This window comes from Lutra lutra, chromosome 3 (genome assembly GCF_902655055.1).
Source record: "Lutra lutra chromosome 3, mLutLut1.2, whole genome shotgun sequence".
Lineage (NCBI taxonomy): Eukaryota > Metazoa > Chordata > Mammalia > Carnivora > Mustelidae > Lutra > Lutra lutra.
The window spans coordinates 20,754,531-20,779,865 of record NC_062280.1 but is presented as its reverse complement, the minus strand read 5'-3'; the positions used below and the strand labels follow the sequence as shown (position 1 = coordinate 20,779,865).

The 25,335-nt window shown below is 37.2% G+C and overlaps 1 protein-coding gene and 1 long non-coding RNA gene across 26 annotated transcripts in view; one reads left to right on the top strand and one right to left on the bottom strand.

Moving 5' to 3' along the window:
• Positions 1-25,335, bottom strand: part of MAP2 (microtubule associated protein 2) — a 288,045-nt gene that overhangs the window by 45,848 nt on the left and 216,862 nt on the right. For 24 of the 25 annotated variants that reach the window (XM_047720938.1, XM_047720931.1, XM_047720933.1 and 21 more), the window contains 2 exons: positions 9,871-9,984; positions 7,666-7,743 (listed from right to left, as the gene is read on the bottom strand). In XM_047720938.1, coding sequence (XP_047576894.1) covers positions 7,666-7,743; positions 9,871-9,984 — 192 coding nt within the window. The remainder of the gene's footprint in view (positions 1-7,665; positions 7,744-9,870; positions 9,985-25,335) is intronic. The other variant, XM_047720922.1, reaches the window with a different exon arrangement.
• LOC125095055 (uncharacterized) lies at positions 8,536-16,373 on the top strand. Its single transcript, XR_007125775.1, has 3 exons — positions 8,536-8,645; positions 13,916-14,042; positions 16,341-16,373. It is a non-coding gene; the product is annotated as an uncharacterized LOC125095055 (long non-coding RNA).

The following is a 25,335-nucleotide window of genomic DNA, read 5'->3' as shown; positions in this document are numbered from 1 at the left end:
TCCAAATTATTATTAAGGCCATTTTTATAATGCCACAGAATTAGAGAGTTCGACGACAGGTGAGAGACTTTCACTGTAGCTGCTTTACTCATGGCACCTTCTTGGGTAAAGTCTAATCAATTTAATCAACATATTTTCCAAATCCACATAACCTTCTGGCTTTCCATTTCCTCATTTTGTATAAATCATGCCTATTTCCACCTGTTTCTCACTCAAAATTTCACGTATTTTTCTTAATCATTTTAAGTTCACACTCTTAGAAGAATTTACTTTTACTCCATGTGGGTTATACTTCTCTATTAGAGTGTCTGAGCCATCGGTGCTCTTTGTTTTCCCATGGATCCTCGAAGTTTATTATCATGAATGTCGTTGGTCGTCTCTGAGTTTATTCCCACTGCCTTGGAACTATCTGCTCTTTCATTAAATACTCTCCTGTATGGAAATAAACTCTTTGTGCATACAAGTCATTTTTCCCTCTTTGAGAATAAGCTCTTAACCTACACAAAACATGTTTTAGCTTTAATTTTGTTTTCCTTTACAAAACTACCTAGTTAGAATGAAATAAATTTCAGCCCACCACCCTCATCATGGCCCAAAGGTCTGCTAGCTTTCTGAGGGTGGAATGACAAAGGCTTTGGATCATTTCCTTCACTTCAGCCCAGGTCTGCTCATGTGAGCCAATATTTAGTCACTTGGGGGAGCCTCTGTAGTTTCTGTAGATGATTAAGTGACTAGGAGAAATACATTCATTCTGTAACATGCATTCTGGCCTACGCAGATTCATGAATTTTCTCTTTTAAGGAGCTTACGTATTGACATGGCACTAAAAAGAAGGCTAATGCTATTTAAGTCTGATCCTAGTAATATTCTGTATTCAAGGAGGAAAAAAATTATATACAGGATCCTCTCCCTTAGTTTGAGTAAGAGGATTTATTCGTCCCCCAATGATTTATTTACAGGGAGCAGAAAGGAGTCATACTTCAACTGAACTCTTTTTCCTCCCTCCCCCACCCCCACCCCTTTTTGGGCTTTGTTTTCAGAAACAATGATTCAGAACAAGAAAATATTCCTATGCCTCAAATCAGGCTTATTGTAGATGAGGTATTTGGCTAGACATATAAACTATATAGGGACTTCACTTTCATATGGAAAAAACAGGCTCCTTTCCCTCCCACCCCACTCCGAAGGTACACTGAGAATGAAGCATGTGGTCAAAGCTGCAGGCTGGGGTGTGGGGGGAGCAAAAGGGGACCATGCTCGGTTCACCTTTCTCCTGGCCTAAGTGGGCCTCTGCACTCTGCGCTGGGACACTGGGGAGCGCACTAGAGGTAGTCCATTGTGAGCGGAACAAAGGATGCTCATAGTACTCCTCATCAGAATGGGAAGGGTCATCATCAGGCACAGATACAGAGATGGAGGGGGCTAGGAGTCTACGCCTCTCCCCGCTGGTGGCAGGTTCGTGGCTGGGGACACTGTGTAGAGGACCCACTTGGTCCTCAGCTCCTTCATCTACAGACACACAGGAAGAAACTGCAGGGAGAACTGGACAAGACAGACACAAGATCAGACGAACGAGACAAACACCTGCACAAGGACACAATGGGCCACAGAAGTAGCACAGCGGGATGGAGGGGAATTAGCAAGACCAAGCTGATGGAGGATGGGACGCAGTGAGTGTTTCATGCTTCCGTAGCCACTGAATTTACACTAGTCACTCCCTTTACTGCATGATAGAGATTAACTATACATTCCCCTCAAACGACTCAGAATCCCCACAAAAACACTGCAATAGAAACCTGACAATACAAATGTGCGAATCGGAAGAAATTCTTTCAAGTACATTCTTTGCATGCTTCTGTCAATATGTTTATAAGTTAAAAAAGAAGAAAGGTGTTAGGACCCGATGCATTACAACAATAACAGGGGAAAAGAATCCTGTTTGAAGCACAACCTTAATTATATAGGATGCCCGTATAGTTAGCATTTGGGTTATTTTAATTTTTTGTTAATGACTTTTACCAGAAAGCCATTTTTAATTCCAGACCTGTTAAGAAAAATCTAAGGTGCATTATTCCTCTTCCCTGCCCCGCTCAGGAGAGCACAGTGGTGTAGCTCCTTCTCTGGGGCTAACTCTTAGGGGCATCCTTTCAAACACTGGTTCTCATGGTTTTAAGAAAGTTCCTAACAATATAAACTCACTTTCTTTTCTTTTTCTTCTGAAAGCTTTAAAGAGATACCATTAACTGACAATGATTTCTACAGAGCTGGATTCAGATTCACTAAGACTTTATTCTATGTGGTTTCATTATTCTATGTGGTTTCACCTCTGACTCTTGGCTGTTTTTATATTTCAAACCCTCATTGCATATTTCTCATTGCAATGCTAAAGTAACTACTCTTACTTGTGTCCTTTCCAGTGTCTTGGCTTAGAACTCTGCCTTACTTCAATATATAGGTCAGTCTGCTTAGCACTTGCATTCTGGCGTATTTCAATGAGCTTTAAGGATGGTGGCAGCAAACAATATTTGGCTTCCGATGTGGTACAGACCCTACATCTCAGGCCTTCATGACAGATTACTGAGTTTGCTAATCACTGTTTATTTACTTACACAGGAAATAATTTTTAGATTTCATAACTTTCAAGAATAAGAATTATTAAAATTTATTGAAAGTCTGTGTATCTAATTTTTATTTCTATCAACATTTAAGCAGCCAGATTATAGCAATTTATTTGAAAATGCACTGTATGGTTAGGGCAGTATCTTATTTTGAGCAACCAAGTGCTGACAACCGAAAATAAGGTTGAAATCATAAAGATACTAAAATAACACTCCGTAGAGGGAATACTTTTAAATCTTTTGAGCACATTGTTTACTGATTGTTCCATGTTGTTTTTTTCTGGATGGGTGCTCAGAACTTTTTCAGCCATGCTGCTTATTATATCATGGGATAGCAGAAGCCTAAAATTACATTTGATATTCTTAGTTCCAACTCGGCACGATTTCTCAGCCGAGCAGATAATTGGCTGAGATCTGGCCTACAACACTGGCTGAATCATAAGCCCTGGGCTTGTCACATGTCCTAGCCATTCATATTTCCTCCAGGACTCCCGGAGGCTCTCCACACTGCACATATGCAAGTTACTTCTAACACTTCCAATAGGCTCAAAAAATTGCATAGACAATCCATCCATGAAAATGGCACAGTTGTCTCTCTGCTGGGCAATGTCTTCTGGGGAATAGAGCAGACTGCAATATAAAACTAAAGAATCTGAAACTGAGAGCTGGGAGTTTAAAGGCAATACTCCTTGGATGTTTGAACCTTGTGAAGATTTTGACTTTCTCTTTCTTATTGCCATTGCTCATTTCTGAAAGGGCCAACATGTGAAAACATCACAGAGTCTTGCTTCAGATCTCTAACATTTCAAAGAAACAGTGTTTTCTATTCTGAAAACTTTTGCTCTAAATAGAGAATGACAAAAAGAGAAAAAAAAAAAAACAACTTTAAGGACTGTAGTGGAAAGAAGCTTCTTTGTAGTATTTGTATGGCACTGAGCCAGCAGCTTCAAAAAGACGGCCCGGCGAAGTCCAGTCTTGGTACTGTGAGCTGTGTGTGTGCTCCACATCTCTGCTTGGGACCTACGAACCTGAAGTTCATCTACAAGTTCCAGAGATGTGCTAGGGGAAGGTCTACTAAGAGGTCCATAGCTAGCTAAGATCAAACAGTGTGTTTGATCCCAACAATAATGACAGAAGAAATAGATCCCATTTGCTATAGAATCATGTATGGCATCCCAATACAGGTGGGATACATACTAATTATAAGTAATGACTTCTTTATTTGGGTATGCCTTAAAAAAAAAAGAGAAATTGGTTTAGTACTTTGAAAAAAAAAAACCAAAAACAAAAAACCTCTCATCGGAAGATCACTTCCCTTTCTTGTCCCCACATTGAGAACCTAGATAAGAGATGGCTTTAGGGACACAGTGGGGCTTTGATTGCAGGGACTGAGACTTGGATTGGAATTCTGGATTACTGGCCATGACATCCAGGGGCAAGAATTAGAAGTGAATATTATCTATCTGTGGGTTGTTGGGAGGATTAAATGAGGCGAGACCTATGAAAGTGCCAAGCACAATGTTGGACTCAATGCGTGTTCTCATCTTTGTCTTCAATATACTCAGACGAATTGTCATGTACCTCTGCTTTCCCTTCATTGGATGCATAGGATCTAGACTTGAGAGATCTATAAAAAGTGAATTCATTTCATATGTTAGTTTTGTTCTTTAAGGTCAGGATTGAATGTCATCCTTTTCCTATAAGCACACATGTTTGGGGACTATGCTCTTTCCACGAAATATTCTATTTCATTTAATAATGTGATATTTCAAAGGATAACATTGCCTATGAACCTCGGACTTTTACGTAGTTCTTTGCATAATGATAATCTATAAAAATGAAGCTTACCTGATTTCAGTGGAGGAATACATTTTCCCTAAGTTACTTTCATATAATAAAAAAAAAAAGCATTTGAAAATTTATTTCGAGTTAAAGTAAAGTCTGCCACATAAAAACCCAGGCTTCATCTGTCAGCCCCCTTTGGTACAAATGAGAAGTCATTCTTATGAGAGACAGAGTCTCTGGGGGGTATCGGTGACTCAGTGATTTTGCCTGCTCTAGAATCACAGCTTCTGCCCCACCGTCTGGGGCAACTGGCTCTTCTTACATTGTTCTCCACTCTCTCTAAGCCCTTACCATGCTGCAGGCTCTTCACTGAGGACTTAGTTTGCTGTGTTTGCTGCCCATAAGGATATGGAGAGGAAAATCCTTTTAGATTGTTGACATCATTGACCCAGAAAAACATCCACCCTAGGATTTTTCCTGGTTCTATTTTCAGATGTACCCATTGTTCTTGCAAAGGCTCCCAACTCCTAACAGTTCAGTCCAAATGATAATTATTATGGTTAGGCCAAAAAGACATAGGAGATTAATTTGCAAACATCACATCTAGTGCGGGATTGATGCATTGTACCTGAGTTTCCTTTTAAGTGTGCTACTTGTTTATTTTTTCCAACAAAATCTCTTTGTTTCCCAGAATAAGCACACAACCTGCAAATTATTAATACTACATCAATTATAACAAGTGAATATTCACAACTTACAGTAATTAACATCTCAAATTATCTTTGGTGGAAGCATTCATGCTTCCCCTTTGGGAAAGAACAGCTTTTAAAAATGTTTGATAATTAGTAAAAAGTAACCGTATCTTCAAAATCATTGAATTACTCAATTTAATCCACGAGCTCTTTTATATTCATATAAATGGATTGGCAGTCAGATGCCTTTAAAGTTTCTTTGAGGATGTGTTAAGTAGGTAAAAAAAAGTCTCATATAGTTTAATACTTTCTTCTGAAAATATGAAAAAGAGCAATTCAATAAAAATGCAAGTTTGGTTTGAAAAATGTTAAGAAAAAAATATATTCACTCGTTTTCAATGGGAAATAAGTTGAAATTTTCCCCAAATACACTCAAACAACATGGGGAAAGCAATCCCCCCCAAATAAGGAAACAGTTACACTGGAAAGTATACCAAAATGTGAAAATGAAAATGATTCTATGGTTCTTTTATATTTTCATTATATCCATGATGTCACCTGCCAGCAAGCAGACTGGTTGAATTCCCAACTGGATGGGCAGACCCTACTGCTCCTTCTGCTCCAACTCCCATATGAGAGCAAGAAGGTTAGATTACTTGACCTCTATCTGACTTTGGAGTGACCGCCAAGTCACAAGTACCCAGTGAACATCTTGGGTAAAGAAGATTCTCTGAAAGGCTTGAAGTGGGGGCGTAGAAACATTTTCAATGACTTGAGGGAAGTACAGCTGTCATAGAAGGCTTTCCACTGTTTTCCAGGTGAAATCAAGACTCTGGAACCAAGGCAGATACTGCTGATTCTCAGACCCCTTCACTGTTTTAGCCCTTTCTTACCACCTAGTGAGCCATGGCACATCTTCATTTCCTAGAAAAACCTCACGCTTTTGCCAACCTGAGGCATTTCCTGCATTTTCCCTTGCATTTCCTGGTCTTCCTGTTTCAAATGCCCTTTCCCTCCATTTTTGCTTGGCCAACTCTACCTCATGCTTTTGAGCTCAGCTACTTAACTGTCTCCTCACTACCTAAAATATTAAGATTTCCCTTGTTCTATCTTAAAGCTCTCTGTTCTTTTCCTTCCTAGGGCTAATGCAACGTGAAATTATTTGTAAACTTCTTTATTGGCTTTCTGTTCTCTACAGAAGACTGCGTGTTCCTTATAGGCAGGATCACGTATCTGTGTTGTTCACAAGTGTGTAGCTAGAATTCGAGGAGTACACTGTAGATGCTCCATAAATACATGCCAATGAATGGATGAGGGCAAAAAAATCTTTCAAATCTATAAACTAAAAGATCAGATCACGTTTGTAGGAGATTAACTAATAATCATAACTGCCACTGATTATAGTCCCCAACTTTTCTTTTATGCTTTAGAGTAATTTAGTTTGGTTAACATTATTTCAGGCAGTAAATCAGAAAAAAGCCTCAATTTAAGAAAGAAAAAGCTCACTAAAAGAAGTTTAGGTTTATAAATCCGTGACAAAAGTAAATTATGTTTATTGATAGTTCGTAGTTCTGTAATTTAGGAAAATCTGTATTTAGAAAGTCAAAGAATATTTTAAGTTAAAGTAATTACAAATTATAAAAAACAGTGAGAACTTGTTCAATATTTTTCCATTTTCAATACTAAAATAATTGCTAAAAGGGACAAGAAATGGAAAAAAATAAATGAATAAAACGGCATAGTATTAAAATTTTGATTTTAGTAGATGAAAACTAAATTATATTGAAACAACATTTCAGCGATAGCTCTTGTCTGCCTTCTGCAACTCAAACAATACACAAAAGTTAACTGACTTAAGTCAGAAAACCAATAATAGTCGCTTTTTAAAGAGTGCCTTTCAGCTCAGATTCTGAATGAATATTCTTCAAAGGCATCCCTCTGTTTTATTAACAAGAACTGAAAAGCTGACATAGCATTCTATGTGGACTAAATGCATAAATACATTCATGGACCATAATAGGTCCCAGCAGGGAAGAAGCCATGATTTCAGCTTCCAGTTCACTGCTTTCAATATCAGAGTCATTCACTGACTTCTTCATTTATTCATTAATATTTATTGAGGGTTTGCTGTAGGCCGGGCTCTAGGGAAGCCCTTGGCAGCACAAGAGTGAGCAGGACAGAGACAATTCCTGACAACATTTCCTTATGATTTCATCAATAAGTTTATTTTTGTTCAGTCACTTATAAGATAGGATTGTATCTTCCGTGTCCAAGCATGTTATGTGAATGAAGTGAACTGGTTGTCTGTAGCTATCTAGCCATTTTAAACACAAAGTAATCTTCTTGATCGAGCCGACTGTTTTTAATTTACTATATTCCTCCTACTTCTGATTTTGTATAGATAAATGATTTCACATTTATGTAAAGTCTTTGCTTCTTCCGGGCTGTTTGAAACAGACAGCTCTCAAGCTGGGTCACATACTAACCCACACCGAAGTCCAGTGCTTATGGACTGATGCTAATTTACCCTTTATCAGAAGACAAACCTCACAAAGTCCACTGGGTCTTACCTTCTTCCACTGTGATGGTCTGTTCTGAGGCTGGTGATGGAGGTGGAGAAGGAGGCAGATTAGCTGTCTCTTCAGCTGCTAAAGATTGAACAGTGGAAAAATGAGATACGATTAATCCTGTTAGGTCATTAGATGTAGAACAGCTCTGCCATCTGTAGAAAGGCCTCTCTATGAAATTTAGGACAAGATTCACTAGTATGTTGCATCTGACTTATTTTCTGTCCGATTACCTGATTCATATAGCTTAAAAAAACCCAGAAGGAAAGAAAAGCATTCACTATTTAAGAAAAGACCGTTTTGCTTTCCCTATAAAAACAGATTAAAGATGCCTGCTAAAGTTCTATCATTAATCCCATTAATTGTGTCTGCTTGTTCAATTAATAAAATATGTTATTCTAGCCCTAATCTATTATAGTCAAACACACAGGCAAGTACTGTAGTTCAGATTTAGCTTGACTGACTAAAAGAATATCAGAACTCTATATTATTCAACTTTTTAATCTGGAAACAAATGTAAACTTCATCATTCACAGTATTACAGGTGATGTATTTTTTTTTTTTAAGATTTTATTTATTTATCTGAGAGCGAAAGAGTGAGAAAGCAGGATCAGGGTAAGGGGCAGAGGAAGAAGCAGACACCTGCTGAGCAGGGAGCCCGATGCAGGACTCAATCCCAGGACCCTGAGATCATGACCCAAGCTGAAGGCAGATGCTTAACCGACTCAGCCACCCAGGCGCCCCAGGTGATGTATTTTTTAAACAACATTTTGTCCACTGAGTCTAATGTCAAAATGCATCATCTCTATGTATCCTCAGAAAAGAAAAATGAAGCTGTCATAGCCTAAGGCAACCTTCAAACAGACAACATGTACTAGTGGGAGCTGAGTAATCTTCTGGCCTTGGCATTATACATGAAGAACCAAAGAGAAGGGTTCTAAAAGTTAATGGTTAACTCTTTTTTCTTGACTGCTCATATGAAGGTAAGGGATTGCAAAAAGGAAATATTTGTCATCAAGGCCAGCAGGAAAATCTATTCTACAGAGCATGAGATTTTCACTCTCAAAAAGCAGCTTTGGGATGACAGGTGATGTCTTAATTCCTTGACCCTGTGGGTTTCTATAGAACACATAGTAAGACTTTAAATTTAAGAAAAGGGGTGTCTTTTCTTTAAGGTATAGAAGTGAACCACAAACTGAAGGTTAATGTTTTGAATAAGATAATTTACCCCCTGTTTAAAGAGAAAATTAAACTTTTATAATCAAAGAAAATTTTACTGCAAATAATGAGTATTTATTATCCTGGGAGAACAGAATTTTTATTGCTTAATATTTCTTAGTCATTTAAATTGCTTAAAGGAGTACTGACCAGAAAATCAAATATTAAGGATACATTAGGCTGTTTGAGACAAAATTGGATATGTACTTTTTTTTAGACTTCAAAAACCATATATTTCTATGGATTAGTTAAATGTACTTATAAAATAGACTTACATTGAACCTAAGAGAGTTTCCTTTCTTGTCTCTGCATGTATATACACCCACATCTATCTTCTTTCTATCTATCATCAATTTAAAGGAGGGGCGGCAAACCTTTGGCTAGGAGTCTTTTCTTCAGCGGGCATCATTATATTACCTGTTTGGCCCTGAGGGCATCTGACTTGTGACCAAGGGAGAGAGAAATGTTATCTCAGTGTCCTTAAATAAACCAAGTGAAGACCGGTACATTAAATGGGATACAAAGTCACCCATGATTCGAACAAAGCCCTGACTATAGGTTTTCTGTAGCTGGTTCAGGGAGACCTAAACAAGACGTCTTGAGACAAGCATTCCCCAAAACCCATAAAGGGAAATACTCATTTCTAATTAGAGTATTAACAGGTTTTCTTTACAAATGGGTGCCATGACATCCATATGCTTTGGCTTTATTTTTATAATAAATTTCTCTAGTGGTCCGGAAATGAAAATTTAAGAGAAATTTAGGGGCAAAGTCTAACTATAAGCCTATCACCCTAAAGACTGTCCAAATCTTACAAATGAGTCTGTCAAGAAAGGTGACACTGGGTGCCAGGGCCTCCTAACAGAGGTGTTTGATGAATATTTTGCGTAAGGATCAAGTATGAGATAGGGCCTTTCTTTGACCATGAAGACTTGGTCCTGTGATCACTGCAGCAGAAACAGCTCTTGAACTGAGGTCTTTCTCATTTACCTAAAGGCAGAGCCGCAGGCTGGTCTTTCTGCTGAGCTTCTCTCTCTTGTTCACCTTTCAGGACCGCGACAGCTTCTGCTGTGACTACTTGAACTATCCTTGCAGACACCTCCTCTGTAATAAATAGTAACAAAAGAAAATAAAAGAGTGAGACAAAATGGGTAGCAAAGAGTGAGACAAAATGGGTAGCAAAGAGTCAAAGTAATGAAACAATATAGTTGATTAGAATTTTTTTCTGTCTTCCCCTCCAAAAATACAATAGAATTTATTACATTGCACTAAAATACAAATACATTGATTGTAACCTGAAACAGAAAAAAAGAAAAAAAAAAAGAGTGAGAGGAAAGTAAAGGGATTGGCATTCTGGGAGCTAGGCAAAATGAACATACCATGAAAGAAAAACAATTTGTATGGCAGTTTATTTTTAAAAAGCTGTTTATAGAAGCAAAAACAATTAAAATTTTTACACCAGGTAAAATAAATTCAGAAAAAAAAAAGGATTCATTTTGGATTTAATATAAAATGTTTTGTAGTTTTCTAGAAAGTTTCCTTACAATATGTTTCTATGCCGATTTGTAGAAATACCATAATTTAAAACCTAAAGAAGATGTCTCAAAATGTGAATTTGTGATCAAACAGCATTATCCAGGATCAGTGTGAACAAGAGTGATTAAGAAAGACCTGGAAAGAGAAAATTTGAATGAAATACATGGAAATGATATATCAGATGGCCTCTTTTTAAAGGCCTACTACTTTTCTAGATAGCAGACATTTTAAAGATCTTTGAGGCCATATAATATATACTTACCTAGTCAGCGTAATCATTTCATTAAAAAGTAGGGGGAGGTTCATCATTAAAATGACCAGTCTGTGAAATGCCAGATAATTAATTTTTGGCCTAAAATGGCACCTACTAGAGCATATCCCAATGCTAATTTTATATAACCAAGTCAAAAAATATTCAAGAAATAATGTTCCATATATCATCAACAAAAAATGAAAGAAGACTTTTTGAAGGGTGCTTGGGTGGCTCAGTTGGTTAAGTGTCCAACTCTTGATTTTGGCTCATGTCATGATTTCAGGGTTGTGAGATTGAGGCCCACATCCATCTCAGTGCTAGGCATGGAACCTATTTAAGATTCTCTCTCTCCCTCTGCTCTTACCCTCACCCTGTCTGTAAAAAAAGGAAAAAAAAAAAAAAGAGAGACTTTTGAGATTAAAAATACATTCTAGATTAGAAATAAATTCTCCAGGGGCGCCTGGGTTAAAGCCTCTGACTTCTGCTTAGGTCATGATCCCTGGGATTGAGCCCTACATCAGGCTCTCTGCTTGGTGGGGAGCCTGCTTCCCCCTCCCTCTCTGCCTGCCTCTCTGCCTACTTGTGATCTCTGTCTGTCAAGTAAATAAATAAAATCTTGAAAAAAAATAAATTCTCCAGAATTTAACTTTTCATTATCTTTATTTACAAACATCTATCATACTAGCAAATCATTCCACTTAATAATCCTTATAGAAACAAGTTGTACTAGACAAGGAGGAAAGGGGTAATGGGATTGGTTCTCATAATTTTAGCCAAGATTTGAGAATACTTCATTGAACTTCCTTATGATCAGAATTTACACATTTATAAGCAGGTTGGCAGGAGTTGGGTGGGGGGTGCGGGGGTCGTGGAATCCTGTTTTTACCTGGCTCATTTAGATTCTGCCTCTTGGGGAAACCTTCCTCACCCCACCCAGGATGACAGAGAGAATAGTGCTTAAGAACTAGCTTTTGGGATGAGCAATCCACTTGAATCGGATTTATCTGAATTTTAAAAGCTAGATTACTTGATTGAGTATATTTGCCTTTATATGTTTAACTTCTGATTTTTTTAATAGCCACATGACACTATAACCTATGTACAGTCTTTTTCTTTTTAATATGTGTGGTCTTAAGAGATACATTGTAAACACCCTTATCTAGAGTGAGTAGCAGTCATAGAAATAGAAGCAATATTTTAAAAATATTATGGTGCTCACCATGTGCCTAACGCTCTGTTATTTGCCCTCATTATTTCAATGAATGATTTACTGTTATTACGTTCATTTTGCAGATGAGAAAACAGCGAACTAATAGGGTTAGGCCAGAGAGTCAGATATTTCTTATCATAAATATCATACTTAGAAAACCAACTTTCAATTAGGATCTTGTAAAATGCCTTAGATAGTAAAACTAAATTAAATGTGATTTAATATTTCTATTATGTTTGAAGTATAATTTTATGAAGTTGAAGACCTCATTCAAACTTTAAGTCTCTAAAGAGCAAGGACTGACAGGCTACTTAAAATCATTTCTGAAAAAGTTTTAATTTCTCCAGCTAATTTCTTTCAGATATTTATATACCAAGTCCTTTTCACAAAACTTTTTTTCACACAACACAGTTTGCACTTCCAATTTAGTTTAGACTAGGAAGAATCTTTTTTAATATTGCAAAAAATGTAAATAATAATTATGATTTCAAAGTAATAAGGATACGACTTATTCTTAAAAGGTTGTTTTATCCTATGCAATTTAACTCACAGTATCACGGTTTTAGGTTATATGCAATGTATATACTAGAGTTTATGAAGAAGGCAATTTTACTTTTGTATATGTTTAAGCAAAATCTTGTAAGAAAATAATTTAACTCAATCTTGGGAATATTAACTATTTTTCCTTAAGAGAATTTAACAGACTTTAAGAAGTGCTACTTTAGAATAACCAAACAAGGTGTGTGGGAGCCACGTCAATGACAGATTATCTTCAATTTTTTGGAGGAAATAATATTGCTTAAACTTCAAACAGGCAATGTTGAATTATTTAATATTAATCTCACAGTGTGAAAAAAAATGAGCATAGGATTGTTCTGGGGTTTCAAATGGTCCAGCCACTTTAAAATCTTCCTCTAAGCAAAGCCTGCCATCAAGGCAGAGGTGCCAGCTTTCCCCAAGGAGAGATGGCGTTTTCCCAATGGAAACCTAATCAGCAGATCTCCTGGGGTAAGCTTTACCTTTATAGCTTGGCTGCTGGGACACGAGCAAATTCACACAGGGTTTGGGTAAAGTTCAGAGAAGATTAATGATAAACATGCCAAACAAACACAGAAGAAAAAGAGAGTAAAAAAATCAAACCTATGAAAATGAAAATATAAGACTTATGATATGTGTATGAGATCTAGATCTCTATATATCTTATCTCTCTCTCTCTCTATATATATATTCCTTATTCTACCCATTATCCATTCTACCTGCTATCCATCCAACCATCTATCTATCCATCCCCTTTCTATATAGGAGATCACTATCTTTTATATTGTACATTAAAGGAAGTCACATGGACTTTAATTCAGAGAAATGTGGGTACAAACTCTAGCATTGCTACATTCTAGTTATTTCATGCTCACACTCATTGGGTTTCAATGCCTTTTCCATGAAATGGAAATAATAATAACCCCGTCTCACAGGTTGCTGTGCAGACTCAATTGAGTAATTACATAACAGGACTGGCATATCAAAAACTCAAGACTTGCAAATATTTCTTCACCAAGATGTCTTTACTTTCCCCAGTTATGCATTCTTTTAGGTCTTCTGCCTTAGTATTTCTGCTTTATAGAAAGAGCAACTAGGGGCACCTGGGTGGCTTGGTCGGTTAGCTTCCGGCTCTTGGTTTCAGCTCAGGTCAGGATCTCAGGGTCCTGAGATCGAGCCTTGCGTCCAGTCCCCACACTGGGCTCCATGCCCAGCACAGAATCTGCTTGTCCCTTTCCTTCCGCTTCCCCCCCAAGTCTCTCTCTTTCTCTCCCAAATAAATAAAATCTTAAAAAAAAATTAAGAGTAACTAAAGGTCCAACTCATCTAAGCTATTATTACTCTTATGAACATCAGATAATATAGTTAATTCATAGTCATCTATGTTGATGCTAGGGACAATGTTTTGTTTTTTGTTTTCCTGGACAAAACTAGTGGGAAGTAAAAACTTTCCTTGTTATTTGTTTTCTGGTTTCATACTCATTTTCCTGGCTCTGTAGATTCTAAGCTATGATCGGCTCTAGATATCTGCTAGCAAGTTCCAATTCAGGACCATATTCTGGACAGTATGACAGAAGGCATGATAACCCTTGAGGACAATTAGCAACATGAAAATATCTTCTTGAGGTAAGAGATTAATGTACATTTTAATTTTTCATTGCTTATTTTTTGACTTATTCCCTTTTCTACTCTATCTTCTGTTATTTTTCTTTGAGACATTATATGTATAAAATTATGAATAGGATTTAGATGTTCAGAACATTAAAGATGAATCTAGATTGCACTGGGATTATTACTGGGAAATTATTCATTATGCATAACTGAAAGGTAACATGGATCTTCACAGTTAGAAACATTACACTTCTTAGTGTAAACTGAAATTATGAAAGGCTCAGTTGTCTTCCTTTTGAACATCTAAAGTGTTCTGGTAGTGGGCATTTTTAGTTTATATTAAAAATTGTCTTAGTTAAGGAGTGTTTGTAATATGTATGTTATTCTCTTTCTTGTTACTGTCAGATTCTCAATGTACTTAACTAACAGTAGTTTTTGCATTGCAATGTGAACCAGTATTTGTATTGTTATTTTTTAGTAGTGTCATGATGGTAATGAGACAGTTTCTATTAAGTAATACAAAAATATCTCGTGATATGGTTCTAAAGTCATATCATGTCTAAATAAAACAAATGACAATGGGAACTAATATGGTAAGTAAACTGCCTATAAATCAGTTTGCAGGAAAACATTAAAAGTGAATTATTTAAAAAAAATTCATCTAATAAAAAGTATTGTTGACTATAGGCTGATATAAAATAAGGGATTCAGATACAACCCAGGTAACAGAAATATAGGTGGTAACAGATCATCACTAGATAAACACCTAAAAGTATAAGTGAAGTGTGTCTTGAAAACTTATTCTGGGCAATGGAGATGGGGTCAGTATTCTGCAAGTAGTATCAAAGGGGTCCTTGATAGATAAAGTGAATTCTGGAAAGAAACATTGTTTTATTGGTATTGGGGAAGTAATTTGGTAGAAATACATATAGGAGGTAAATAGGTATGAGACAAACTGGGACATGCTCCCATCTACAGAAATCTGCCTGATCTTATCCAAAAGATATCATGCTAAGCTACTTATATTTCACCTAAGTGATGGATAAACATCATATTGTGACACAAATTTATTAGACAAGTTGCTACCCCAGGCACTTTTATTTCCCATCAATATATTGAATCCACACAACAACACACATTCTAGATGGAAAAACTGGCAAAATGATGGATAAAAGGCCACCTACTGTCCCAGGTAGACATCACTTTGACTTACATTAGTGTAGTACAAATATTTTATCATAGTAGATCCCTGTGTCAGAAAACCTGAAATCAAATTCTGCCTTTACTTCTTACTAGCTGTAAGTAAGTGACAATCTCTCTAACCTTTAGATTCTCTCATCCACAAAGTGGGAATAAAACTCAGTTCATCCTTTCGTATGCTGTGGCAATTAAATGAAATAATGTATATCAAATTGCTTATTTAACTTCTCTATCACCAGGGCGTATGGGTGGGCTCAGTCAATTAAGTGCCTGACTCTTGATTTGGGCTCAGGCAATGATCTTGGGATCGTGGAATGGAGCCCCATGTCGGGGTCTGTGCTGGGTGTGGAGCCTGCTTGGGATTCTCTCTCTCCCTCTGCCCCACACCAAAATAAATAAGTAAATAAATAAATTCATCCTGTATCACTGTTTTAATCACTCTTGATGTCTTCTAAGTCTTCTAAGTCTTAGTCATCTAAGTCTATAACCATCATTTGATCAACAAAATTTAAAGACTTGAAACTGTCTGTCATTCACTGAGGTAATTCTGTCATTTTTACCAATGAGTATTTCCCTGCCTGAATGCAGAACCACAGCCTCACAGACAATACATAAGGCTCCTGCCCTTTCCTATTTAAGCTAAAATGATGAATTAAATTTTACTTTACCGTTGTGCCATACCATTCAGCATTTATAGGGGTTGTCGCCTTCTGGTTTATTCCATGTGCTGATTCATGCTATACCACTGCTATGCTCTTCTGGTATTTTGTCATGATTCAAATTTCTTAACACAGGCTCAGGCCTTAGCACATATTTCTAGTTTAGTTATTTTGTTATATTAATCTATTGATATTGCCTGGTTGATTTATAATAAAAACAATGGAGTTAAAGCTTTCTCAGTGGCCCTGGAAATTTCAACTCACTTTGGAGCAACACATGACTTTGTTGGTAGACACAGGAGTTTGATTTTGAATGTGTATACCCTTTGAGTTTTCGTCAGGACCAGCTGTGATTACTTGAACATGCAAAGGCTCACCAATTAGGCGGTGAACAAAAAAAATCCAAAATAAGTTGGCATATGCTTGAGAACATATTTTTGTTGATTTCTTTCAGGTTGTTAAGAGAGAAGTAAGAGACACCGACAATAAATTCAACCATATGGAATATAAAAGCCAGTAAATGTTTCTGCTTTTAAGAAAAATGGACATAATAATGCTGTGTTAAAAGAAATGACAAGTAAGCCTACGGTAGACTTGTGAAAGAAGGAAAACAAAACAATTTTAGACAGAACGCTCCTGTCAAGAAAAGGTTTTTCTCAGTAGGGTACAGAATGGTTGCCTAGGAAACCGGAGCTAATTGCTGCTGCTGATGGAAGCGAGTCAACAAGGAAAGCACTGTGTAGTTGGAAGCACTCTGCTAAACAAATACCCTTGATAAATTCATAAAAACAGGGAAAGATGAAAAGTTTCTTGCTTAATTTGGAGAGCAAATGATTCCTCTGAAACTATTTCCTGTAATCAACCGGTGAAGAAGGAAATTAAAAGAGCAGATTGTTGGTTTTTCCGTTTGTTTATTTCCTTGGCACCTTAGCATTAATTACAGAGGCCAACATTGGCATCTCCTTCCTTAGACTCTGATTTGATCTCAAAGGTCACCCTTGCCAGTGTTGCAGCTGTAGATCTTTGCCCTACCAGCTTTTTCTTCCAAAGATTTCTTCTAAAGATTTACTGGTTAAAACAAGGGTAAATTTAGTTTATGGGAATAAATGCACTTGAGTAAAATTAGTTTATGGGGATAAACACATTTTAAGATAAGGACTCACGACTGCAAAAATTCAGTTCCGATGGATGCTTAAATTTAAGAAAATTTATTGTGGGGCGCCTGGGTGGCTCAGTGGGTTAAAGCCTCTGCCTTCAGCTCAGGTCATGGTCTCAGGTTCTGGGATCGAGCCCTGCATTGGGCTCTCTGCTCGGCAGGGAGCCTGCTTCCTCCCTCTCTCCGCCTGCCTCTCTGCCTCCTTGTGATCTGTCAAATAAATAAATAAAATCTTTAAAAAAAAAAAAAGAAAATTTATTGTGTACCCCTTATAGACAATGGAACTATTCTTAGCCATGATGAAGAATATAAAGATAAGACAGGATATTCCTACATGTAAATTGTGCTTGAAATGGGGCTATCTCATTAAAGGAGAAATTTTGTTTCTGTTTTCAAAGATTTTTCAATGAAAAATGGCCACAGATTTTGGCTGACCCAACCACAGTCACTCAGAAGGCCCTGTTCTAAAATGCGCTTAGAACCTGGCTAGGCTCTGATTGGGAACAGTTATGATTGTAGGACAATTTTTCCTCTGCCTCTTTTTTCCCCCATTGCAACTGATGGGCTCTAATCCACAATTTGTTTAGATTGATAATCTAACCTACTCAAATAAAGTTTTTAAAACTTGAAGAGAATCTGCCCAGCATTTAAATTTAGTCAAGGGTTTAATTAGGTTATCAGTGGAAGGATACCACAGGTTAAACATACTGTAATATGGAGTCAAAGCAATTAGAAAAGAAAAGCAGAGATCAGAAATATTACCTACTAGAAAATTTTGCTCCTAATTTTAAGGGTTCACTTGGAAATAGGAAAAAACACACTTAAGCAGAAGAAATACAATAAGCAAATATAGTTTAGCTTTATACTTAACTATTCTAGTTAAAAGTTTTTGCTGTTGGTGGTGTTGGGGATTTCCAATGTGGTAATGTACCCCTATTTATAATGCTATTTTTAGCCCATTTATTAAACATTTATTAAGATAGATTATAATATTTCATTGATTTTTAAATTAATTTGAGAAAGAGAAATTTCTTGCAGAATATTCCCCTTTCAAATTTTCAGATTGCTTTAATATACATACAGTGAATATAATCAATAAGGCACTCAGGTAATTGATAATGTTTTTAGAGCTTTTCAATGCTCAGTTGTGCATCTTATCAAAGTCATTGCTATTGTACTACTCCTGTGAACCTGTGAGAATTGAATCATCTTTTGCATTAAGTCTTGAACACATCATATTGTCAAAAGAATGTGGCATGAGGCATTATTAATAACATTAACAGAAAGATGAAATAGCAATAAAACTAGAGACCTTAAATAAATGCACAGAGTAACTGTGGGATAAACAAAATACAAAGGTGTGTGTAGAAATGCAGTACAGTGTGTGTGTGTGTGTGTGTGTGTGTGTATGCATGTACCAGCTTTCATGCTAGGAAAGTCTCTCCACGTTTTTAAAGTTTTACCTGTATTTGAGAACCTCAAAGACTTTGATTACCTGAAGCAAGGCTAGGATTTGGGCGAATTAATGTTTCTGTAATTTCAAAACCTAGGAATGCCTGAGCTGGAGGATATGATGGAAAAATGGAAAAATTTTCTGGGATCCAAAAAATGTCATTAGAGTAAACTTTCAAAATATAATTCTCTATGTACCAGGAATAGTTTTACTAGTTACCTCTATAAAGCTAGTTATTTCTTTTAAGAGAAACTGTTTGTTACAATGATGTGGTAAAAGTCACCTTTTGTTCACTCTGTCCTTCTCATCCCCATCGTAGTATAACTTATATAAAATCTTTGGAGGCCTTGGGACCTAGAAGCATATGGAATTTAGGAACTATATGATGGGAAAACCACTTTGTTCCCAACACATAGAGAGACCAACATGACTTTTATGTAATTATAGTTTTCTTCAACCTCCAGTCCTACCATGTTTCTAAGAATGAATGTGCAAGTAGCAGCATACAATATCAACCTTATGTGCTTTCTTCCTAACAAGTCTCTCATGAACTATAAATGGTTTAAGTAAGTGATTCTCCATCTTCTATAACTGCCCATTTTATTTTTATCATTGTAGCTATATAAAATATCATCCACAAATATTCTCTTTACACCAGCTCTAAAACCACTTGGAATACTCTTAAGTCACTAATAAGTGTAGATGGTAAATCTTTATCATTTTCAAATTGTACATATATATATATAAAATATATATGACATGATATAATATTTAAAACCAGAGAACCATATTCCAATGAAGATATGATATGATGATATGAAAAGATATGATAGAATTAATTACATTGTGAAATTCTGAAAACTAAAATGCCATAGTGAAAATAAAATAAAAAATAAGGATCAAGATACTTCCCCTCCTAAAAATGTGACTTTTGAAAGTAGCATCTGCACTTGCTTCAAACTCAGTTCTTTGTTTCCTTTCTGAGTGAAACTGAGACTTGTAAGAGTTGGGTGGGAACTGACCTGGAGGAGTATCTTACACGCTTTGGCACCTAGGTCAAATTAGTGGATTTTGGGGGGAGAAAAAGCTATTTTCCCTATATTAGCATTTCTGTACTGATACAGCTCTGAGAAGAACAGGTTTATTCCAGTCTTTGCAATGTTTTAGTCATAAATCTCTATTTTTTTTTTAAGCTGATGAGAAAAAAAAAAAAAAAACAACCAGTAGACAGTTTTTCAAGAAAAAGAAAATGTACAGGCAAAAGGAATCAGAGCAGTAGCTGTCTGCAGAGGTGGGGGCAGGCAAGGATTGGGATGAAGCTTATGGGATGTTCTGAGGGTCAGGCAGAATTCTGTATTGTTGTAGGATTTGGTTGACGTACATCAAATGCAATTCCTGAAAGTCATTTCACTGTATATAAATTAGACTTCAATAAAAATGGAAAAAAATTTTAAAAATATACATGGGCTTTGAGATAAAGGACAGCAGTATGCAAAAGTAGCAAGAAGAAAAAGTATCTAAAAATTTCATTTTAAAAATTGCTTATAATAGTAATAGTAAATGATGATGATGATTTTTCCCTTACAGAGAAGAAAAAAATCCTTTAAATACTGAAATACTTCATGATTAGAATCAGAATATGTATATGGGAGCATCTTTCATTTTAATCTATCAAAAAGAAAAAAAATGGGTTACAAAATGCTTTTCTTATTTAAAAAAATGACAATAGAGAAGTTAACAAGTAAATATCCCTATTATTCAGTAGAGAAATGCTGTTTGTTATCTAAGAACTTATCATTTGCAAATCATGCTATAGACTCTAAGATGAAGTAGAGAAAAAAAGAGCATTGGTGATATTTTATGTAGATTGACCTTCAAAAATAGTGTACATTTTTCCGACACAATACTGGTATATTCCTTTAAAGAAGAAGGATAATTAAACCTATGACTTATGAGGAACCTGGGTGGCTCAGTTGGTTAAGCAACTGCCTTTGGCTTAGGTCATGATCCTGGAGTTTCCAGATAGAGTCCCACATTGAGTCCCACATGGGGCTCCCTGCACGGCGGGGAGTCTGCTTCCCCCTCTGACACCCCTCCTCTCGTGCTCTCTTTTGCTCTCTCAAATAAATAAATAAAATCCTTAAAAAAACAAAAACAACACAAAACAAAACTATGCCTTAGAACATCCATTTGCTTTAAGATTCTGATGGTCCATTTGCCAGAACTGAAATTTAATGTGAGTTCCTGACTTAAACAGTGAGGCAGTCCTTACCTTACGCCCAGAGGATCAACGTGGACACGAATTTTAAAGTTCTGTTTGCTGGATATTTTAGTGCCATTTCAACTGCAGCCAACTGTGACACTGGGCTCAATTTTGCAGGAATGAGCATAAGAAGTTACTCACTAACCATGTGTTTCTTAGCTCTTAGATTACAGATCTCTCTTAGAAAAGTCATTTACTCTGTTTCCATATTCTTTCCAGTTCATTAATTTTCATCATCAAGAAAATATCTCTAATCCAATGTCATACTGCTATCTTAAGTCAGAGGTATATTTTCTTTTCTCCAAACCTTCACCCCCATTTTCAGACAATGTGATCTTCTGCTATAACCTTTCATTACCCTCTTTTCACTATAGTATTTCAGAGTTGCTACTGAATTCCTTTCTGTTCAAGCCACCGGTTCTACAGTCCTCACTGATTCTAGCCTTCTCTCTCTCAGGTTCTTCTTTTGCTTCTTTATGTCCGTTATTGCCCCCAACACCATCATTCCCACAAGGGCATTGCTTGTGCTGTGGTATAATTTGTGTAGCCCCATTTTGCTCCTGAGATTTCCAATCTCAAAACCTAAGATGGACATGAACTCTTTCTCTTCTTTATATCCATTCCAAAAAATGTATTAGCACTTACTATAGAAAACAACCACGGCATTATACACCAAAAGGGACATGAAGACAAACGATGCACAGCTTCTGCCCTAAAAGACTTAAAACCTAGTGCTGCAGATTGAAACAAGTAACAGGCAAGCTCAGTAGAATGGTCCATAGGATTAGTGCTATTAACAAGATATGAATACGCCACATGGGGGTGTTCAGGAGAGGAGGACATTCCCTGGAGAGAACAAAATCAGTGTCAGCTCTGGATCTTTGCCTGTGTACTCCAAGAACCTTTCCTGTGGGGTATGCACCCTTTCAAAATGTTTTCTCATCCCTGTTTCAGTGCAGCACATGAATGAAACCACAGAATCGTTGGGCAAATGTAACCTGTTTTGCCAAAGGGAAGATTGTTAGTTGACTCGGAAGGGTTGACCATTCATGCTGGAGTCCTTTGCGGACAAACTAGAGGTGCTCATCACCCAGCACTGTCTCAATCTGTCTTTCCAAATAGAAAATTTGGACTGAAAATCCGGAGTCCAATTTATAGGCTGTTAAAGCTGAGTCGTCACTATTAAAGACGATTTTCCTCTGAATCTTGATTCCTCTGTCATTACTCATTTGCCTACTATTGTCTTAAGTTTTGAGGATTACTAAAATAAGTTGTAAAAACAGACATTTTATTCCCATTTCCGCATTCTAATAACCACTTAGCATTTGCATATCTGTTAAAGATTGCAACGAGAGCCTGGGACATATATGTTCCTCCTTCTTCGTTCAACAGTTTGACTGGGTTTTGAGTTGTGTTTCCTATGTGTGTTGTTGAACAATGACTCATGCTGGGAGATGAGCCTCTCCGTGAGCAGGCAGCAAGCAGCTCAGTGTCCTTTTCCCCTCAGGACTCATGATGCCAAGTCAGATCATGCTTTCACGCCCAGATCTGCAAGGCGGCACCAGTTGTTCTGTTCATCTGCTCCAGAGATGAATTTCCAGACTCCCCTGACAGGCAAAGCACGTGCTTTATGTAATGTGCTAAGGAGCAGTGAAGTGTGAGGGAATGAGGGCAAGAGGAAAACTGAAGCAGAGAGAGTCGGTTCATCCCAGTAGCTTGGGGAGGAAAGAGAGAGGAGTGATGACTGTGAGCTACTCCTCAGTCTCCTAACCGCCTAGCAGCAGTAACAACAAAACCAGAGTCAGACCTTGAGGTGGTATTTGGTATACCGTGGCAGATACTTTTCTCAGGTGCATACAAGCAATAGAATCAATGTGTATATATATGTTATTCCTTTCAAAAAATACATTATTGATCAGTGATTAATATATTCTCAAGATATTAGAGCAATTTATTTGTTGCAAATTACTGTTAAAGTTGTTCTCTGGGGTACCTGGGTGGCTTAGTTGTTAAGTGTCTGCCTTTGATCATGATCCCAGGGTCATGATCCCAGGGTCCTGGGATCAAGCCCCGCATTGGGCTCCCTGCTTGGCAGGAAGCTTGCTTGTCCCTCTCCCATTCCCCCTGCTTGTGTTCCCTCTCTCACTGTGTCCTTCTCTGTCAATAAATAAATAATATCTTTTAAAAAAAAGTTCTCTTTTTTTTTTTTTTCCGGAGAGAATTCTTAGAAATATAACAAGAGACAGATAAAGGGAATACATAATCCTTATCAAAACAAAGGCTTAGGTTTTCCAAAAATGAATCCAGGAAGATTCCCTTTCATGACTGATCATTTTCGAAATCTGCTCACACAGCAAATAAAAAAGGTTTTATGAAACATTTAGAATTTTTCCCCAAGTGGAGATGTTAAAACCTCAAAAAATGGGAATACTTTAAAAGAAAAAAAAAATGACAGAATGTGACAGCAAATTAGAGAGGAGAAAATTTGATAAAGTCTTGTAAAATACAGGATCAGGAGGGAGGGTCAAGTAAGAAAATACAATGATAATTAAATCATATTTACATTTAAAAACAAGCCAGACAGAATTTTACCAGTAGATCTGAATTGTTCTTGCTCAAATCTGTTGTGCTAAGATTCAAACTCAATAAAATATTTTTCAAAGTATCAGTGGCCCAAAGAGAATGATAAAACACCTTTTTTTTTAGTGTTTGTGATTGTGATTCTGACATTTAGTGTAAAACAAAATGGTAAAGAAACGAGACTGATTTCCAGCAAGAGCATAGGAGGAATTTTCTGGAAGAATATACATGGGAGTAAATGTGTATGCAAATTAACCTTAATTTTTAAATATCATATTACATTGTGTTAGATACAGCCTTGCTCTTCAGAACTGGAAGTGTTTTTAGGCAATTAAAATTCCAAGGTTCAAAAACATGTTTTAATTTGTTGAGTCATTGGGTTTAATTAAAAGAAGTCTAGAGGAACCAAGTTTTTCTTATATTTTGATTCAGAATTATTGGCTTAAGACAAATCTCATCCTACTTTAAGGCTTGTGCTGTAGAGCAAAGATAGACGTGAAGTGGATTTTTATAGGAAGAGCTACCTTATATATAACTGCACATTGAAGTAAACAACATTATCTGGTGCCTGTCTTCCTCCACTTTGTAAAAACACTTTAAGCTCTAACTAGCAATACCTACTATATATAAGCTCCTATCTGACCAAGAGGAAGAAATGCTGTTCTTTACTATAATGCCCATGTAAGTTAATGCTCAGTTAGGTACCGACCCATCTCTTTACCAACAAGAGAAGTCACATATTATAATAAAGCTCATACCCCAAATCTGCTTCAAATGGTATAGAGACCACACAGGACAAAGCAAACATGACAAACGCAAACCTGACAGAATTGCCCTTTTTATCAATCCTTGTCCTCCTTACTCTTTCTAGCCCCAGATGCCTAACAGTGCAAGGAAGACACTGACAAGATCCCCATTTTCTGTACTCATCCATCGGCGCCGCCAGGCCCAGAGGCTTCGCGGTGAGGCCGTGTGCTTTTCTGCAGATCCACCCTTGAATGCTAAAGAACTCCGCTCTGCACGCCCCTCTCTCCGCAGAGCTCAGGGAAATGGCAGCGGGAGCGATGAGTGGTTGCCATGGCAACAAGGAAAGGAAAATCTGCAACCTCTTGTATTGTTAGGTCGCTGTGTTTGCCTTGCAGGGTGGTGCAGATGGTTTTAGTCGTTTCAAGGAGAAATGGTTCTGCACTTTTCTGGCATTGCGCACATTAATATAATATCATATACAATATGCCATATTTTAAAAGGGATGATGGCTGCTCCTCGTAAATCTCAAATCTGGGAATGGAAGCGGGAAGGACGAGAGAGGTAAGAAAAGGCAGGTTCGAATTTTCCAAGACTGGAAAGGGAAACAGAGAGAAGCTTAAAGGTATATTCAGCTTTCTGCACGCAAATGATGACAAACTTTCCCGCCGTCACATATTTTTAAGCCGAAACTTACAATTCCAGCAAGGACTTATCCCTTGGCTGCCTGAGTTATGGGGATGTGAAAGGGCAAGTCAAGGCTTCCAAAGGCACAGCTCCATTGGTAAGCTCTGGAAAACCGATAGTGGGGAAGAGCTTTTCCAGATCTCACTGCTTCAGGAGGGAGCAGACCAGAAGAGGATTCCTGGAATGCTGGGAAAACAAAGCGGCCTTGGGGAACCAGGGGCGGAAACTGAGGAAATGTCCTTTAATCTTTAAATTTACTCCAAGAGATAGCTGATATTGGCTTTTGCTGACCACAAAGGCACTTTATACTCTGGTGTTTTCTACTCATGTTGAAAGCATTGTACCTCGGGATAGTCAAAATCACGGAAGCATGATTTTCAATACTTCAGGGTTGTGGCATCTACACACTTCCAAGAACCGCCTCTTTTCCTGCTCCACTCATAACTGAAAACCAAGACTAAAGTTATGGTTTTCTGTTGTGTTTAAAGGTCCATGGATGAGGTGTTCTACAATAGAAGGGGGCTGTCACAGAGCCGTGGCAGCTGGCTGTCGCATTCTGGATCTGG